Source organism: Pungitius pungitius, chromosome 7 (genome assembly GCF_949316345.1).
Source record: "Pungitius pungitius chromosome 7, fPunPun2.1, whole genome shotgun sequence".
Lineage (NCBI taxonomy): Eukaryota > Metazoa > Chordata > Actinopteri > Perciformes > Gasterosteidae > Pungitius > Pungitius pungitius.
Genome location: NC_084906.1, coordinates 8,022,386 through 8,042,053, shown reverse-complemented (window position 1 = coordinate 8,042,053; position 19,668 = coordinate 8,022,386). Strand labels below are relative to the sequence as shown.

The following is a 19,668-nucleotide window of genomic DNA, read 5'->3' as shown; positions in this document are numbered from 1 at the left end:
TGCAAACCTGTGATACAGTGATTACAAGAACAACACAAATGGATTATGACTTTTGTTTATTCCTGAGCGAAGACTTCTTCTGCCACCTGGTGGCTACAGTGAACTGTTACATCACTGGTGGGTGTGGTGAGTCTGGAAGACAACAAGAGGCTGAAAACAACAGAGGATTCTCATCATCTATAAACTACCATTTCAACATGCCGAACATATCTTAGTTCCTTTTACATGACACGGCTTCTGTTTTGGGGACTTCTGATACACAGCTTTATATCATCCTGTGCTGAAAAGGTAAGGTGGCAAGTTGTCAGTGCTACGGTAAAAATGAGTGCTATGAATCTTTGAGTGGCGATTTTTGTGTGCATAGTGTGCCCAAAAACAACTCGGCGGGACTGAACCCAGGAGACTCAATGCAATAGGGTTAGAAAGTATACAATTTCTAACGGTGTCATTAAATTGTAATTCAATGAAAACATAACGTTTTCATAATGCAAACATAACAAACGATGAAATAAAAAATAGAGTGTGACATTTACGAAGCACTTGTGTTGGATTTGTGGGGTGGTGTGCAGAGAAAGTTGAAACTTTAGCTGCTGGCTGATTTGGCCGTTTCGATTGCATTTCTTTGTGATCTTGTGGTCAGTAGAGTGCAGTGTTTTCCTGATTAGTAATGTAGCATCACTAAACTACTTGGTCTGAGCAAAAACCCCAAACACACACACACACTGCAGAAAGAAGACCACACAGAATAATAACAGGACACCTTTTATGCTTTGCCTTTATAGTCAACAGAAAGCAGCACTTTTAAACAGTCCTGTCTGATGGGATCACATCCAGCAGTCGTGATGTATGTGCTTACGTGATCACATTTACTAAGTCAATTGTCGGTAAAGATTCCACAGAACATTGTTGTAATGATTTACAGTTACACATTTTTGTTTAGTTAAATGGACTCTAAAGCATGGTGTATGTGATGCACATGCATAGGACAGCAGCACTGCTTTAGCTCAATTTAAACCCTGGAAGCGGGGATAGCTGTCCAAACCGGGTGTCTTAAAAAACAGCAGCCCTCCTCCCTCATTTCCACTAATAATCCAAAAAAGTATCTTTTACAACAGAGTGCATAGAGATATTCTTTACTTAATTTTCGGCTGTCAAATGAGCACAGAAATTATATCCGTAAACTTCTGGGAAATATACTGTTTGATCCATCAATCCAATTGTTGAATGTACACTTTATTTTTCCTACACACAGTTGTTGTGTAATCCATCGAAGCTGTGCACCAATATTGATCTCTTACATGATGTGGTTGTGCAGAGCAAGTACACACAAATGTAGAACTGCATCGTTAGTTCAACAGATGGTTCTCATTGATGTTTAAAAACCGACTGAATCCACACCAACGGCGGCCTGCAACGTGGAAAAACAACACCAGCAGAATAAAAAACAACACGAATTGTTGATTGTGTCTTGTGAAGGGTTACAATGCAGTGGGACAAAAACGTGGGACCGCTCGAGTTATCTGACATTGACTGGTCGCGTCTGCAGATCAGTGACCGAGAGGAAACCCGGAAGTAACCGCAAAGTACGAGCTACACAGCTCTAGTCTTACGTCACACCAGTTTGCATCTGTCTCCACCTGTAACCCCGACGTTAGAGCAAGATGCCCGAGGCCAAGACGGCGCGGTAAGACGTGTACACATCGTCCACTGAGGCACAGTGACGCTCGTTGTAGTGACTATTTGTGTACGCCTTTTGAATTTGAGATTTTGTGGCCAGAGTGTGCATGAATATACGGAACAGCTCTCACACTAAGGTCTGATCCATAACTGTGATTCTCTGATGCCTTTAACATGCCTAGGCTCAAAGCCATCAGCACCAGTGCTAGTGACGGACTGGAGGGGTTCAAGGCGCACGCTGTGTTCCAGGAAATCAACAAGAAGCTCCAGGAGGTGATTACATCACGCACACAATGCCAGTCAACGTCGTTAACCTCCGACCCGTAACTTTAGATCTTTGGTATGTGTATTATTCGTGGCTTTCAGCTCAGTCCTTCTTTAAGATGAATCTGTTTTACATAAGAGATCAATCCCATATACAGTGTTTCTAAGTGGATTTATACAGTCCGATAAATCACAAATTTACTTGAAGGGGCTTTACAATCTGGGCAGTATGTTACACCCTCTATCCGTAGTCCCTCGTGTAGTATCAGAACAAAACACCTTTTAACAGGGAAATAATTAAAGAATGGAAGAAACCTGATAGGAGGGCTGGACATGCTGTGTGTCACATCCTCCTACAGGGGCACGTTTAGATCACTTCCCAAACTGTCATTTCACGACTCAAAACTGATTTCCTTTTAAAAGTCAGTTTTTAACAAGTTACTCACAACAGATTCATCTTAAGCTCGCCGGCAGCGCCGGCTTGGTAATGAGTTGGATTTGTCATCGATGAGAAATTGGCGATAGTGGAGCAGGCTGGATCCGACAAACAGATTTTAGATGTTGTGCTTCTATTTTGTGACAGGAACTGTACCACCTTTATTTGTCCATATTAGTTAAATGTTCAGTGGATCTTTTTGTTTTCTAATCAAATCACAGATTTTGAGTAATATATGTCCTACATTTCTTATTTGGTATATATTCAGCTGTTAAGTGATCTAGATCCAGCAGGTTATTGTAGAAAAATAAGTATTTAATGTAGCCAGAGGAAGTCGGCTTGAAACATGTTGCATGTTTAAAGAGACGATTTAAAGGTATCATGTCAAATTTTGTGTTTCTCAAGATATTGAAATGCAGTATTCTTCAGATCTGCTTCATTTTTAAACACATTTCCTTCCTTATAAAAAAATGTCAGTTTTTTGTGTTTACATTTTCAAGCCCTCATTGTTTACGTCTTGCTAGCACACATCTTTTTCTTAGCACCACTTAGTTTGGAAATAAGTTATTTTTCCACAGACTGTACATGCTCCATAAGGAAGTTTCTATTCATTCATATACAGACATTTACTGTGCGGAAAACAGACGTAGTAAAGATCAATCACTAATACGATTTTAATAGAAAATAAATTTTGAATGATGGAGCTGAAGATTAATACATGGCCTGCTTAGCTACGTGGCTTCAAAGTTGAAGCTGTGAACACTTTACATGCGATGCAGATGCTGCAGCGTTTACTGTGTCAATGTTCTGTGTACTTTAAACAGGAAGGGGAGCAGTTTGTGAAAAAGATCGGAGGAGTGTTTGCCTTCAAAGTTAAGGACGGCCCGAACGGAAAGGAGGCTGTTTGGTTTGTGGACGTGAAGAACGGCAAAGGCTGCGTTCACAATGACGCAGGTACCTTCCTATGACACATGTATGCTTGTTAATCTTCAACCATAGAGGGAGATTTGAGTTCAATGTCCAAGGTCTGCACATGGTATTTTCTGCATAATGGGTTATTTAATAGATGGTTACATTTTTTTGACTTAACACTAAATACCTGTCCCTGCGATGCATGTTCCTATTTCTGAACTGATGTGTATCTTTGACCTGCAGCTAAGAAAGCAGATTGCACCATTTCCATGTCAGATACAGACTTGTTGGCCTTGATGACAGGGAAGATGAACCCACAGACTGTGAGTATCTGGATTGTGGATGAGGTGGAGTAGGTGGTGTTTTGTTTAGAAAGAGACAATACCTTCATTTTCCTACTCGAATATTTAAGAGATGTTCCGGTTTAATTGTCGCAGCCGGATTTATTTCAGGCAAACTTGTGTGAAGACATTGAGGCGTTGCATCTCCAGGGTGTCTCACCTGAAGCTCTTTACCCTTTTCTGTTTTACTTAAGCAGCAGATCCATTGTTGTCTGCTGCAGACATCTCTGAAATGTGAAATGAATGACTTAATCCAGGATTTTATTGACTTAAAGATAATAACGAAGCACCTTGTCTGTAAGGATAGGTTCACATTTTTGTAGAGGTTCTTGAAACAACACTCCCATAGATATACTTGTACTTATACATTCAAGAGTTGAGCCAAAACATAGTCAAGAATAAAGTCAAGTGTGTATTTCCTGTGAAGCTCCGTCTCTGTTCTCCTTTGAGCTGTAACAGAGAGGGAATTCTACACTAAATACTAATGACTTGTTCAATATTGACTCTACTTTGCTTTTATAGTCTAATAGGTGCTGAGGACAAAATTGGACCGAAATGATTTTGTGTCAACTCGTGTCATTGTGTTTTGATACCTGGGTCATTTAGTCTCTGGAGGCTCCCTCCATTCATCTGACACGGCTCCCACAACGTTTATTGTCAACCATTGTCATTGTGCCCAACACGATGCATGAGCTGCATGACAGCCTGTGCGCTCTTTAAAACAAGTTCTCTGTCCAAAAATCACCTCATGACGAAACTGTGGGAATAGAGCGTGACTTGGTTTCTGCTTCAGCTAAAACCAAACCTATTTACTTCAGCTGGACTTGTTTATTCAGACTTTGTTATAAAACATCAGTATATTATTATGTAGAGGCTGAGTTGTGTCGGCATTTTCCTGCATTGTATTTTATGTGTCCTATCCAAAGATTCCTCTAAATAGTGGATTGGTTTGTAGTACTGACACGATGCTTAGTTTGCGCCTGGGTCAAATTACATTACATGTCATTTGGCTGACGCTTTTATCCAAAGCGACTTACAATAAGTGCATTTCCACATGGAGATACAAACTCATTTTCATCAAATAAGCAGTTTCAAAACATGTTATAGAAAAGTGGCATTATAAGTACAATTTAAGTGCTACCATTTGTTAGTGCTACGGTTTGCTAATGTATTAGTCAAGGTAGAGTCTAAAAAGGTGTGTCTTGAGTTTTCAACGGAAGATGTAGAGGCTCTCTGCAGTCCTGATGTCGTCGGAGAGATCATTCCACCATCTGGGAGCCAGGACAGCAAAGAGTCGCGATCTCGCCGAGTGCTTTTCTCTCAGTGAGGGAGGAACAAGCAGAAATTGAAAGGGCGATTGTGCCAATTCACTGCCCTCAAACCTTTGGCCATGAAGCTGCTCCTGTGTGAGAGGAAAAGACCCATTTTGCATGCAGCCCAAACAGAGGACAGCCCTCAGCATTAAATGACCCAAGGGATCTATTTCATGCCTTTCTTAAAAATACGTGTTCCATGTGCAAAAGAGGATAGATATTCTCCAACATGTTAGTAGAGGCATTAGTCCTTTTAGTACGGCCAGTAAATCCTGTGGCACGACTTAATCCAACATTGAATTCACCCTACCAACCTGTAATGTGTGTGTGCATTTAAAGCCTGAACGATCTTGTTCCTTTGAGCAGTAGAGCACCATCCGTCTTCAAAACACACACTGCAGTTTATGGTGCATCACTGCTTAATTAAAGGTTTATGTTTTCATTGTTCAATTATCTCTTCACAAGCAGGGACCAAATGTGGCGGTGGAAAAGCCTTATGCTAAGCTAGGTGTTAGTTTAGCTTGCATGGTGCTCCACCTCTTGAGTCTGCCTTCTGTGGCCTTCTGTCCAGCTGCGTAGTCACCTCATTGCCACGCCACCTTGCCTGACCTTTTATGAGCATATTCAGATGCTCTCCCTTCTGTTTAACTAGAACTTTAACCATTTAGGATTGTCGTCCTTAAACGCAGGTCTGAGAAACATCATTTGGAAAACTTTCAGACATGGGATCAATGGGATTTGTTGCTAGCTAACAGTTGCTAGCCATTCCTTCTACACGAGTATCAAATTACACATTGAGGGTCAATATAACAATTTTAACAGGAGGCAGAAACAACCAATCTGGATGAGCCAAATATCTAATTCATGTCTCCCTCTGGATTTTCATGCTGTGTATTTCCCCCTCTGAATTGTGCAAAAGCGGTGAGTCACTCGTACTGAGCGTGCGACGTGATGACACAGCACTCTGCCAGCAGGCCGCGGCCATCTACTGCGATTACATGTATGAGGAGCCCTGGTCGCTGCAGTGTTCTTGTCATGAAGGAAGAGCTGTGTTTCTCTGCAGCTTTATCCCTCATCATTTAGACATTCTGACCGCTGGGCCTTTTGATGTTTCCCATTCAAAAGCTAAATTTCCTCTTCTGAACCAAAAATTCTAAAAATCTCTGCTCATTCGGACATAATGTTTTATCTCCTGCAGTCCACAAATACCCTTTTCCCCCCTCACTCTGCCCAGCCGGCGCCTGTGTGCCATGTAGTTTCCTGACATTTCATAAGCTGTTGTTGCCGCTGCCCCACTTTCCCCGGGTTGAGTTAATCTCTCACGGTAACTCTTAAAGCTAACAGCATGTAGTCCAATACAGAGGGAACTGTGCATCGGATTCACAACTGACCTCTTATTTGATTTTTTTTTTTTTTCTACCTCTCAGGCGTTTTTCCAGGGCAAGCTGAAGATCACAGGGAACATGGGCCTGGCCATGAAGCTTCAGAGCCTGCAGCTGCAGCCGGGCAAAGCCAAGCTGTAGAGGGGGCGTCAAAGCGGGCCGTGGCTAGAACTAAACAGAATTATTCCTGAAGATTTTAACAGTAACTCTGGTTTCAAGTGTATGTCCAAGGTCTGCTAAGCTTCTCATCACAGGAATGAACCAATCTCCCTACTCGCGAGCTTACTGACGCACTGCCAATATGACTGGAGAACTAATTAGATGAACTAATAAAGAATTGGCTAATCAAGTCCCTTTTATTATTCTGTCAGTTTACCAGGGTAGGAAAAGAGGCTCCCTATTTATAAATATTGATTTGGTTTTCAATAATGTCTGTTGTTGAAGAAATCTTTCTTAGAGTGTATTGTGTCCGTAAATGGTTTTGAGCTGATTAATTGTCATTTTCCACTATCATGCGTCTAAGTGCCTCCTCATCTTAGACTTGCGAATAACATAGAGATGTTTTTCACTGTGGCTGCCCGGCCTTTTAACGGTGAAGTGGAGTGGAGTGTGAGGGGCGGGGGGGGGGGCATTTTCTGCTCTTTTATCATTTGATCATCAGATTTCTACTAAATAAATGTGCCTCTGCTGCAACATCTTCTGTGTGGTCTTACATAAACACAACTGGCTACAGAAGTCTTAACAGCAAACCGCATTGGACTGGACTCAAAAACACGCTGAAGTTTGTTCCCCCCTCGCAACACCTCGTACTTTTGCAACTTTGCTGCAACATTGTTCCAGACTGCCACGCTGTAGATTTTCCTTTTGTGAACGGAGGAGTAAATCTGTTAACTAGCTCTGACCTAGATTCCACTGCAGCTTGGGGCTGGCTCTCGCACTTTTGCTCTGGAGTTTACATCTATTGGTAACTTTTAAGTTTGAATAGGACTATTGGCATTAACCCTCTATTTAAAACCTGCATCACAATTACAATAATGTCACACTTGTGGTTAAAAATGTTGTAAGAAACAGTTGAATGACAGATGTTTCTTTTTTTCTCGCCCTTATCTTGGCTATATATCTTGGAAATAATAAAAAGTATGCCAAGGAAGAAGTTTACCAGAAAGAGACGCACTGTGGGAACTGCGCAAGTCATTGTTTTTAGGAGAGTGGCACAGGAGAGGTGTTAAAAGGGCTGTGATGCTGTGCATTAATGCCAGAGCTCGTCTTCCATGACGTCTCTTTTTTGCAAGCCTGTCTCCTACAAACAAAAAGCGTTTTAACAACTAACCTCCTCGCACTTGCATTCAGAGGTGTCTTTCATCTAAGGCCTTTTTTTAACAGTTTGAAGCACGTTGGCCATAAAAATGAAACAAAACTTATTTGCACCAAAACTTCTTTTCACATATTACATGACCAGAATATTCTGGGGTGAAAGGCTTGTGTTTTTTTGATAAATTAACCCAGCAGACAATTAATGACTCACTGGAAACAGGTTGTTTTTTGTCAATTTCAAAAGTAATCCACATCAAAATATGTTTCCCTCGAAATGAGCGTAATTCACAATGCAGTTTTGTTGTATGGGAACATTATTTCTAGGAGATCGGGCTGTCTGTTGTCACCATGACCCCAACATGATTAAAATGTTTGCTACTTTCTGAGAGTTATGTAACCCAATGGCTCAGCTTGTGTACACGTCATTGCTGGGAAATGATTATCTGCTGCAAGATTTGCTGTGTTGTACGTTTGCTTGCAATATACGTACCAACAAATAGACTGCGTGCTATAAATGCAGCATGGTGTAATGAATGTAGCACTTGTGTGGTGAACAGTTCGTTTATCACTGATGACTAAGAGGGCACCAGCTGAAAAGCTTCATTGGACTCTTTTTTTGTGTCACAAACTCACTTTTGTGTCTCACAGTGTTTGATGGTACGGTTATTGCTTTCAGAAAGTCCTTCCAATGAAATGGAAAATAATGGAAACATCCTCAAAACAAGTCGCAGTGACCAGAGCCCCTCAGAGGGTAAAACAGCCAGGTAAAACAGCCAGCCAAGTAACATGTTGAGTAATAAGCAGAGCATGGATCAGAGTGTTTTCTCTCATTTCAGCGGGGACGGGGGGGAGGGGGGGGTCTATCTGCAAAAGCAGCAGCTCAGCCCGGGATCTATAACCGATGCTCCCAAACCTCCATCGCTCTCAATAATTGCCAGTATTTATCACTGTCTCAATTGTCACTGTCAATGTCCCAGCTCAATTTTCTTCAATTTTAGAGTTAAATAGATGAATAAATTGAGGGATCACTGTTGAAGGATTAGATTAAGTCGATCTCCTCTAAGTGATCTTAATGAATCCATTATGATGTATTTGTACACCGAGAGATGTTAGCACTGCTTAGCTCAGCATTTGGCTTCAGTGCTGTTTTCATAGAATTTAAACAAAAGCAGAATATAAGAAAATAAGTGAGAAAACCATACCCAAATATATATATACATGTATATATATATATATATAAGCATATTGTGACTAATCATCCCAGAACTCTTCTGAGTGAACTGTGCTAATGGATGGTTCTGGTAGCAGATGTTCACACACTGGGCTCAATGGGAGTCGGTTGTCGCAAGAGGCTTCATCCCGAAACAACTGGCTGGGACATTAGGTCATATGCTGATGCCCTTTATGGCGGATTTTGATTTATTCATGGGATAAATTCAAGTTTTATCAGCACATGTCAACAAATAGGAATCCCACACTTGTTTCCAGCTGGATAACATACTTGATCAATAATCTACTTTGTGTGCAACAGAGAGCAAGAATATGTTAATAACAGCTTGATCCAAAATGAAAGTGCATGTGTATCTCAGACCACATATATTCAGTGTGTTACGGCCCCCTCTCTTTGTGATTAGATCTCACTTGAAACCATGTGGGATTGGCAAGTCTTTGTGGAACCCAGTGGAACGTTGACCAAAACACACAAACGTTTTACACTAAAACTGGTGGATTCAATCCTCGGGGAAAAAGGAGAAAGAATGTTTGTTCTTGGCTCCAATTCAGGTTCAAAACAGCCTCTCCTACTCACTCCCTTCCTCTTCACTCTCCCCCGTTTCCCTTCCTTTCTTTCTCTTAAAATTTCCCTCTCCCACTCTCTTTCTGTCCAACATCTGGAGGGTATCAGCTGTGGCTGTGTGACTCCTCTGCTATGGGACCGCCTGCACTCGGACTTGACTTCAGACTTCAGTGCATTTCGGCAAAAGTTGGTCGGACGGGACAAGGTAGTGGACCAGAACCTGGCTTTGGCAGACTTTACAGCTTATACGGTTGGCTGTTAAATTATCTTATGTGCAGCTTAGAATGTAGGTGTCATTCATCCACGCATGACACTGTGGCTTGCGTATTTCAGACCAGAACCAGACTGCTTAGCGCTGCGATAAAGCCTCTTCACATCTGCTCATTTCAGACGCATGAAACAAATATGACTTTTGACAATTGCTCAGCATCTTTGCATCTTGCATGCTGTGTGTGCGTGTGTCTGTGTGGGTGCCAGATTTTGGTAGATTCTTTTTTTTTGCAACACACAGAAAAGGCTGTCCGATCACTTTTATATATTTACATTTAGGGTACCCCTTGGACCCTATAATATTTTTTAGCAACTTTGGTGCGCACAATTAGAAGGACAAAAAGGCTAAATGCATGTTACTCTATTTATCCTATGCCTGAATACTGTATTGTAAATACCAGTAAATGCTTCTATCGGACCTAATTGGAATGCATGTGACTCTCATGCTTGCTTTTCTTTATAATTGCCAGTTGCTGAGGATTGTATCCACAGGAAGAGGATAGAGAATTGGCAGTGTGTTGTCGTTGTTGTTGTTGTTGGCCTGGTGCGTCAACAATGCAATCCCTCCATCAGTTAAATACGTGTATTTTAGATGTAAATATTTCACTGCAACAGGAGAGCTTGGCAGTTGACATGGCCTTCCCCAAGCATTCCTTCCTGCAGGCCCTGAGTGTCCTGCTCTTGGCTTTGGTGTTGGCGCGTTGCCAGGCTCCTTTGGAAACAGAGGAAGAGGACGAGGAAGAGCGAGTAAAGGAGGCCGCCACTGCAACCGAGGTGACAAAATCTGAGCCGCTCGAATGTCCGCCTGAGTGCAGCTGCACGGCAGAAGGGGCGGTGGACTGCGCTGGGGTCGACCTCACGGAGTTCCCCGCCGAACTGCACGAGAACACGCGGCAGCTCTCTCTGCAGGTCTTTCACTCAACTGCACACGCACACAAGCAGTAACGCACAGCCACATTATATGCCTCTTCTTTTTATTCTTCTAACTTTTATTTGCTGTTCGTGTTGTGTCTCCTGATGCCAGAACAACAAAATTGCAGAGATAACACTGGAGCACATTTCCCATCTGCATCAGCTTGAGACGCTGAACCTTCAGAACAACTGGCTCACCACCAATGGTAAACACGCTAAGACAGTCTGAGCACCTGGCCGGGGGAAGGGCCAGATTACATACAGATTTGACTGCAATGTGTGTTGCTTGGTGCTCATAGGTCATGCTCAGCAGTGATTTGGAGCTTACACAGCGGTCGCAGCGTAAACATGTTTTGTAATAGTTTGCTCTCAATTGTTGCCTCAATATTTTTGTTAATTGTTCTTATACGATCAGACTTTGATTCCAGACTATAATCTGTATCTGGGAGATAAAGAGCAATCAGCAGGGACTAGAAAACAGAACAGCTAATGCAGTTGTTGAGGATGGGTGTATGTTTCCAGCGTCACGTGGCACCCATAACAATACAAATGATGACTTGTAGCCACATACAAGCCGTTAGAGAACCATCCAGCATTTATCTGCAGTCTGTTATTTACAACATCATCCAAAAGTACATGTAAAATGGCCAAACAGACATTGAACCTCTAGTTAATAAGTGTTTCAGCTAGAGGTGTAGCTGAACGCCAGTCGTACATCATCATTCTGACTAACAGCGGCGTTAAGATGATCAGACAGCTTGCTGGGTATCTTTCTTCCTGGCCTTTACCCTTTACCCTAAAAACAGTATGTGTGAAAACACAGTAGGATAAGATTGTGTACCTGGCTATGGTGTAAAGAAGAAATGACGGGATGGATTTTACCAATAGTAACATATGTCTTTATCAATGCAGAATTTAAGCTGAACTCAACAATGTCAATGACTGAAGGCAGCGATACTGTATGCTATACAACACTTGATCAGGGAAATAGTGCAGATAGCTGTTATGTCAGCCTTGTGAAGCTCCTGAACTGAACAAAACAGTTAACATAAGAAAACTGGACTCAACATTCCCACAAGGTACTTTTCACTGGTTATGAAACCAACACAATAAATACTAATGCATGTCTATGTCCTCTGAAGTAACGAGACTTCCACGACTAAGACAAGCAGAACATTTTGAGAGGTTTTCTTAAATGACAACCTTTTCAAAGGGACTCTGGCAGCTGCAGATCATAACCATAAGGAAGTGTTCCTGCACACAGCTGTCATTCAACAAAACAATGTATATACCAGCTAAAGTCAAGTGTTCACTCAACCTCTCAAGTTAGGCAGATATTGAAGATTAATCGAGCAACTTGGCATTCCACAGCTCAATTTATACAAAACCTTTATAGAATTTCTGTAAAGCTATGTGGTGGTAGCTAAATTCATGTGTAATTTAGTATGTTTTTCTCCTAGGCCTTGAAGATGAAGGTTTTGAGATGCTTGAGGAACTAGCTTATTTATACTTGGCAAATAACAAGGTGAGTCACACACCAGACTTTTGTTCTCATATTTTGTTCTCAACGATGACCTCAAATCTCTATATCTTTATATCAATTCAATGGCAACTTAATCTTTTCTGTATTCACCTCACATTAATTTAGCTCCATTCTCATCTGGAATTCTGACATATAGCCAGCTGGCAGAGAGAGGTGGCAGTCTCCTCTCATACACTCCATGCAAGCTTATGCTTGTAATCACTTCCAACATGGCTCTGCCAGCTGGTAGAGGCTAAAATGTTACTGACCGTTTGGACACAGAGCGAGAGAGAAAGGATGGACAGATTTGTTTGTGCCTTCACAGAGATGAATAGGCAAATAGGAAGAATAGAGGCTTTTTAAGTGCTCACTAAGCCTCAAAGAAACCCATGCTGCTTTAATCCATAAAGCATTTTATAAAGGAGAGAGCTCTAAGTGAACATCTAATCTCACCCTTGCTCCACAGATTTGTTATTTTGTACAATGGAGCGCTCATTCCGGCACAAGTGACAAGAGTAAAAAAAAGCTTATATTAAGTGGCACACACATACATGATACATGAAATAGGTCTCCCAAAAAACCAGACATGCTCATCTCATCTCAAATGCGTTGATTCTCTGCCAGATCTATGGTTATGGTTTTGCCTAAATATTGGCAACTTAATCCAGTGAGTTGGTCATGATGTCATGGCTACGTTGGACTCATTTTGTTGTTTCATTTTTAAATTTACTTGTCCACCCTAAACCATTTATACTCTTTTGTTTGTTGGTTCTCGTCTTGCTCTTTGTTTGTGTAAATTGAATTCCCCAGTTTGTGTGTTACTGATGGGTTTCTTTTACTCTGTGTCTATGTCACCCTTTGTGAACATGTTTGTAAACTCGCCAGCCCTGCCATTGTGATGAGGTTCTAGGTTCAATCCCACCCAGCACCTCCTTGGGTGGAATTTGCATGTTCTTCCCGTGTCTGTGTGAAGTCCAAAGACATGCAGGACAGAATACTTGGTGACTTCAAAACCACCCATAGATGTATGAATGGGAGAGAGAAGGGTCAGTTCTGTGAAAAAATGCTCACTGACCTGCTTGTTGCACTCATGAAAATTCAAGGTGTCACCAAAGTCTTTACAATACTGTAGTCAGGGACCAAGACTTTCTGCATTTCATTTCATTCATTCATAATGGATTGAGAGGACCGGTGGACTTTGCCTTCTCAGCTGTAGAATTGTACCGTCATGCTCCTTTTCTTGTGCTTGCAGCTCAACTCAGCACCAAAAGTCCTACCACCTTCTTTGGTTAGTGCTGACTTTGCTGCCAATCAGCTTACAAGGATCTACCCATATACGTTTGGCCATAAACCAAAACTGAGGTATGAATGTGCGTGTTTGTTTAAAATATACAACTTTTTACTAGATTAATGTGCATCTATATCTGACAATTTTCCCTTGAGCTTCTATATCTATATTCCCTTTTCCTAATTTCTTTTGCATATTCATTGTTATTATATGGACTGTGTGTTTTTGTAATAGAGAGCACATGTAACCCAAGTCAAATCCATGCATGCACAAGCGTACAATGATAAAGCTGATTCTGATTGATCGTGACTTTTAGGTCTGTGTATCTCCACAACAACAAGTTGTCTGATGCAGGCCTTCCTGACCATACCTTCAATGGCTCTGACAACCTGGAGATCCTCACTCTGTCCAGCAACTTCCTGCAGGCTGTCCCAAGGAACTTGCCCACCAGCCTTTACCGTCTTCATTTGAAGGTTCAGCCCTTGTTACCTTTTTATTTAGCTGAAATGTCAGCTGAAAGACATACCTTGTGTCTCTTTTCATTCATGAATATTGTAAATGATCATAGCACACGGATTGCTCTTTTCGGTACAGAGTAACAAGCTCGAGAAAATTCCAGAGGGGGCCTTTGACACCTTGCCAAACCTCAGAGAGTTGTATCTCCAGAACAACCTCCTCAGCAATGAGGGCATGGACAACGGAACTTTCAGGTGGGCAAACTCTTAGGAGTTCACATATTCTAACATGTTGATACTATTGCCAAGTGCGAATGAGGAAAAGCGCTGAAACATGTTTTTCTTGTCTTTTCCAGAAAAAAAGCATTCACTAAGAGAGTAGACAAAGAGTGTCCTGTTCTGTGGCATCCAATAGAAACCATGCAGGGCTGACTTTCTCTCCTTCTGTTCTTTTCTCTTGGCAGCCAACTGGGCAGCCTGGAATGTCTAGACCTGTCAAATAACAATCTGAGCGTCTTTCCCGAAGGTCTGCCTCGCAATCTAGTGCTACTACACCTGGAGAAGAACTCCATCAGCAGTATCCCTGGAGGCGCTCTTGCTTCTGTCCGGAACCTTGAGTATCTGCTACTTCACAACAACAAGCTGCGCTCACGTTCCATCCACCCGACTGCCTTCCAGGTAAAGGTCTATTGAATGTAACATCCTTTAGGATCTCAAACAGAAAAGCTGATGTGTGTAAAGATGTGAACAGCAAAGGTTGCAGCTTTAGTTGTAAGGAGAGGCTGGAGGAGATGATACGCTTGACTGCTTCTTGAATAACCAAACTGCGTTTTTACAAGGGCTTGAAGAAACTACACACTCTCCATATGTACAACAACTTGCTGGAGCGAGTTCCCAGAGGCTTGCCTAAGCGTGTCAAGACCCTAATGATGCTGTACAACTCCATAACCGAAATCGGCCGCAATGACCTGGCCCTGTTGTACTTCCTGACCGAGCTCAACCTCAGCTATAACAAACTGACCAGCCCCAAAGTGCACCGCGAGGCCTTCAGGAAGCTTCGTGTTCTGGAGACTCTGGATCTGTCTGGGAATAGCTTTCAATCGATGCCTGTTGGTCTTCCTCGCAGTCTGCAGGTGCTCAAAATCAAGAACAACCAGCTGAACTCTATACCGCATGGTGCACTCAGGGGAATGGAGAAGCTACAAAAGCTTGTCCTCAGCGACAACCATCTGAAACTGAATTCAGCGTACCAAGGAGCTTGGATGGAGCTAAGTGCGCTCACAGTGAGTGGCTAGTGGCTAATTAAACATGATGAAAGTGAAAGCGAGACGGTTTGACCGCTGCAGGTACATATCCTGTAATCTAGACTTTTACAATTCTTTCGAGGCTTTGTAAGGGGTTCATTCATGCACTTGCAGTGTGACAGGTCGCTACGACGACATCGTCTGATGTGAGTGCTTTCTGTGTTTCTGGCTTACAACTCTAACCTTTCAAAGGTACTTTATGAGTTCATAGAAGTTAATTGTAGCATTTTAGTAGCCTAATAAAGGTCTTATTCAGTTTACAGCTACACTTTGCTCCACCCTTTGTGTAACCTCTGGTACAAAAAAAAAGAAGTTGGCTAAAATGGAAAACTTAAAAACAGCATTCCATTAACCACTGGTTGACATCTCGGTTACCAGGTCCACTTCTTATTGACAGTCAATGGTGTTGACCGTGTGAGACATCTAAATGTATCAAATGTTTTCGGGTTTTGAATACTATTACATATTTCATGTTAGAAGTGTCAAGGGCACATTAAGAGAATGTGTTCCTATCAAGTGTAAGTAAAGCCATTAATGCTTTATCCTCATACTTTGGTATTTTGCTGTGCACGTACAAGGTTTAGCACGTACGTGAAGTGGTGATAGTCACAATACTTGAGCTGGATACCCTGGCGTCCGAGTCAAGTCAGGTCGAGCTGAGTGTACGCATTTGCTGTAAGATCTAAGCAATGACTTAGTTTTACATTTGTTCCTGCAGTGAAAAAGGTACAATCGTCCCACAAGCATATTTCTGTATTCTTATTCTCTTTTTACAGTCATGTCTCACATCTCACATCTCATTGAGAATTTTGTAATTTTAGACACTAGACCTGTCTAGCAACCAGCTGTCACACATCCCATCTGACCTGCCTGAGTCTCTGGAGTACCTTTACCTGCAAAGTAACCGCATCTCCAGCGTTCCTGCTTCAGCATTTGACGGCACTCCGAACATCAAAGGCATCTTCCTCCGGTAGGGGACAAAGAAATCATTTCTCATTAAGCAAGAGGTTGTTTTTTACCGGTTACTACTCTCTTTCTGAGTGGGTGGTAAACTCTATTCATCCCCCAGGATTGTTTGTACAAGCTCAAAGTAGCGTGCCAACTTAAGAAGCTGTGGACTTAACCTGACACTGTTCACCGTCCTCTGGGATATTCTTTCCAATTGGATTGATCTCCGCTCAGGATTTTGATCACGCAAGTGCAACCAAAGAAGAACTTCTTTTGTTTATGCTGTTCTGTGAGCATCCGAAGCACAGCACATTCAGTGCGTAAAGCTCACAATTCCTGAAACAAGCGTGTTAAATAAATGAAAGGGGTGTTGTAATTTTGTAAAAATTGGATTTGGAAACTCTAATTTAATATTAAGCAATAGTTTAACATATTGGAAAATACACACTGAATTTATGAGGCTACAGATAGCAGCTAGTGACAATATTGCTGTCTAGCTTAGCACAAAGACTGGAAACAGCCAGGCTATGACCAGTACTAACAAAAAACGTTTCTACATTTTTTTAACTATAATGAAGGAGAATGTGAATGAGACTCCATCATACAAGTGAACCTTGAGATCAACTTTTGAAACGCTTCCCAGCTGTCCCAGTTTTTTACTAATCAACTAAATTTCCTATGAGTAGACCAAGCTTCATTTTGCAGAGTACTGCAGTGTGGTATCTAATCTCTCCATCTCTTCGCTGTGCATTCAACAAATGTTCCACTTTGGTTTATTCCACATAGTGCAGGCTTACACCCACAGGCACTGCAGCTGAGAGCAGCAGCCAGGGAGCAGAATCAAAAGGTTCCATGGCTTTTGTTCTGTTTGGTTGTCAGCCTGAGCTCAACCTTGCTGCTGTGCAACTCACAACAATAGGCTTTGACCTCTTGAAGGCTGTCTTGCTCTTCTGGGCTTCATATCAGCTGTTGTTTTTTTTTGCCAAAATCCTACAACAGCTCGGAGCTTTGGCCATAGCCAATAGGGAGCCAGGGGAGTGCTCCATCATGTGACGGGGGAATTTGGATTTGTGTGTGCATTCATTACTAGTTGCGTGTTTATTGGTGTTTGGCTAGTTGCTAATTCATGGACAACCTACTGTATGTGATCATTGTCTAGATAGATATGTCAATGGTCATTTAATGTTAAGTGAGTGAATCACCTTTTTATAAACAGGTTCCAATGTTCTGATCCTTGTGTGGAGCAAAGCTGACATATGGCAGATATGATTTGCAAATGTTCCCTTCTGTCAGTCCCTTCTACATGAGAGGGTTTTAGCTTTCTGACCGTGGAAGGTCATCAAAGGTCTATTCTGATCAACTGTCAAAGGGCAAAAAAAACTCACAAATGCTTCTCTATTTTTCTCCTCATTCAAGGTTTAACCGCCTCTCCGGTGTGCCCGTGGACGAGAGCTCATTCGCACACCTGTCCAATTTGCAAGTGCTGGACATTGGAACAGGAAACAACAACATCCATTTGAAAAGAGAGGGGATGGAGGATGAACTGTAAACATAAAGATGTACGGGATTAAACTAAAGTTGGACTACATTGTGTCAAAGGTAGAAGAGCTTCTAAATGGACCTGTGATTGTATTTTCACAAGTTCATTATAGTTACATATTTCTGGTGCCGGATACCAGATAGTTAGTTACTTTGTTTCCATTTTTTGGGCTGGTTAGTATACCATATCTTTATATCTGAGCTTTAAATATATTTTTTCACTGTCTATCATCTCAATGTGTTTCCAGCTTTATTTAAAAAAAGAAGAAAATAGTGGATGAGTGTTTCAATACCCAATATCTAAGCAGGGTGAGTTGTCTTTCTGTGTTCTATGTCATTTTGTTTGTTTCTTTGTTGTCTTGTCTCCCTTCCTGGCTTAAAAAAAGTGATTTATTCAAAAAATTCTGTGGCAAAATTATTTTTTTTGTTTGCCAATGTTAATAATTTTTCAAATGACTTCAAGGGTTTAGCATATCAAGGACCACTTTTTGATGACAAATGGCCTTCATCTTTCAGTATATGCAAATCAGTGTACTAGCATTCTGTCTGACTTTGTATGCACACTGGCAGCTTTCTTTGTTAAAGGCGGAGTACTGTATGCTTAATGTAGTAAATTGAAATGAATCAACAGGGGATTAATTGGATGGGATGCACATATTTGATTAAGAATTCAGTATTTCCAAGTTGGATAACCTTTTTTTATTAAAACATAGCAACTTGATAAATTATTTTCCCCATAATTTTGTTGAATTTTGCACTTGCTGTTACCAGCAGATACAACAGCGATGGTCAAACCTACCGGGACTAAAATGTTAGGACAGTTGACCTAAAAATTGCTGTCAGGTGAGCACTTTCTTTGTATTTCCAACATTGGAATAAATAATGAGGAAATTTGCTTTTATATGAAACTTAGAGTGAAATGTAACTATTAAGTGGACAGCAACAATCCTGAAAAAACAGTGCCTACAACATGGAAGAATGTTGATTTGATTATCTTTTTATTATTCATTTGCCACGTGCTTGTGAATGAAAGCAGTTCCAATACATCCCAATCCATGCTTCTGCTATTTCAGTCCATTCCTGCTTCTTCTTTTATAGCAAATATTTTTATATGACATTTAAAAACTCAAAGTATTACACACCACTATATTGCTATGAATACAGTGTCACTTTTACATACAGCAGTATATTATTGTCACATATACAGTCATTGAACACAGCAATAAATTATTTTAAAAGGCTGAAGAATGTGCGTTTCCTAACATTCACCACAACGTCAGATTGATATTTCAGCAGGTCCATAGTGCCAATATTTAATTGCGATTAATCAAATGACAGTCTTGCGATTAATTGTGATAATAATCCATCAACGTGCTGAGGACTAATGTTAAATGTATATCCTCTCATTATATATAGATACTCATACGAGCAGCTAGTGCATACATCATGTCCAATATTGTAAATATGTGCCAGGAACTGGAAAGAGCAAACAACACATCTCAAAGTACAATCTGTTTTCTTTCAATGAGAACTATATTGGCAGCTATATTGGCAGCCCATTCCATCTGCAATCGATGATGGTGGCTTTGCTCTGACAAATTGGTCAATTAAACAACAAAATCAGTGACATTTTCACTAGAATGAGTTTGAGCCAACATTCATCTTTGAAAGATATGAGTCTACTTAATAAACACTAAATGTTGTAATAACTCCTCATCACACTGGCCACAAAGCCAAACTCCACAGGAATGTATTCGTCATATTTGTCGGAATGTATTTTTGTGACCCGATGCAATAAAATACATTCTTCTGTAGTGACTGGCAATTTGATGTGCCACCATGAATTACTGATTTGACAGAAAAACAAAAGTCAAATTTCCAATGCGTGCTTACCATGGTGCATGGTTTTTTAGAGTATGTGACTCTGGGCCTCCTCTTCTGGCAGAAACCTCAGGAACCTAAGGGTGAAGCCAAGAACTACTTCTCACTTGACTTA

General features: G+C 41.2%; 2 protein-coding genes across 3 annotated transcripts; both read left to right on the top strand.

Annotated features, from left to right (window-relative positions):
• The first annotated feature begins 121 nt into the window (after positions 1–121).
• scp2b (sterol carrier protein 2b) lies at positions 122–6,674 on the top strand. Its single transcript, XM_037470262.2, has 6 exons — positions 122–288; positions 1,477–1,684; positions 1,860–1,950; positions 3,202–3,331; positions 3,533–3,612; positions 6,371–6,674. The coding sequence occupies exons 2-6, from the start codon at positions 1,662–1,664 to the stop codon at positions 6,464–6,466; spliced, it is 420 nt and encodes a 139-aa protein (XP_037326159.1). The 5' UTR covers positions 122–288; positions 1,477–1,661; the 3' UTR covers positions 6,467–6,674.
• A 2,654-nt stretch (positions 6,675–9,328) lies between these two features.
• Positions 9,329–19,565, top strand: podn (podocan). 2 transcript variants are annotated; one of them, XM_037470024.2, is made up of 11 exons: positions 9,329–9,684; positions 10,320–10,613; positions 10,729–10,822; positions 12,077–12,141; positions 13,391–13,500; positions 13,743–13,899; positions 14,021–14,136; positions 14,346–14,559; positions 14,721–15,164; positions 16,007–16,155; positions 17,550–19,565. In XM_037470024.2, the coding sequence occupies exons 1-11, from the start codon at positions 9,397–9,399 to the stop codon at positions 17,680–17,682; spliced, it is 2,064 nt and encodes a 687-aa protein (XP_037325921.2). In that variant the 5' UTR covers positions 9,329–9,396; the 3' UTR covers positions 17,683–19,565. The 2 variants fall into 2 exon arrangements, with proteins under 2 accessions (XP_037325921.2, XP_037325922.2); XM_037470025.2 differs by having other exon boundaries at positions 9,329–9,639; positions 17,550–19,564.
• The last annotated feature ends 103 nt before the right edge of the window (positions 19,566–19,668 follow it).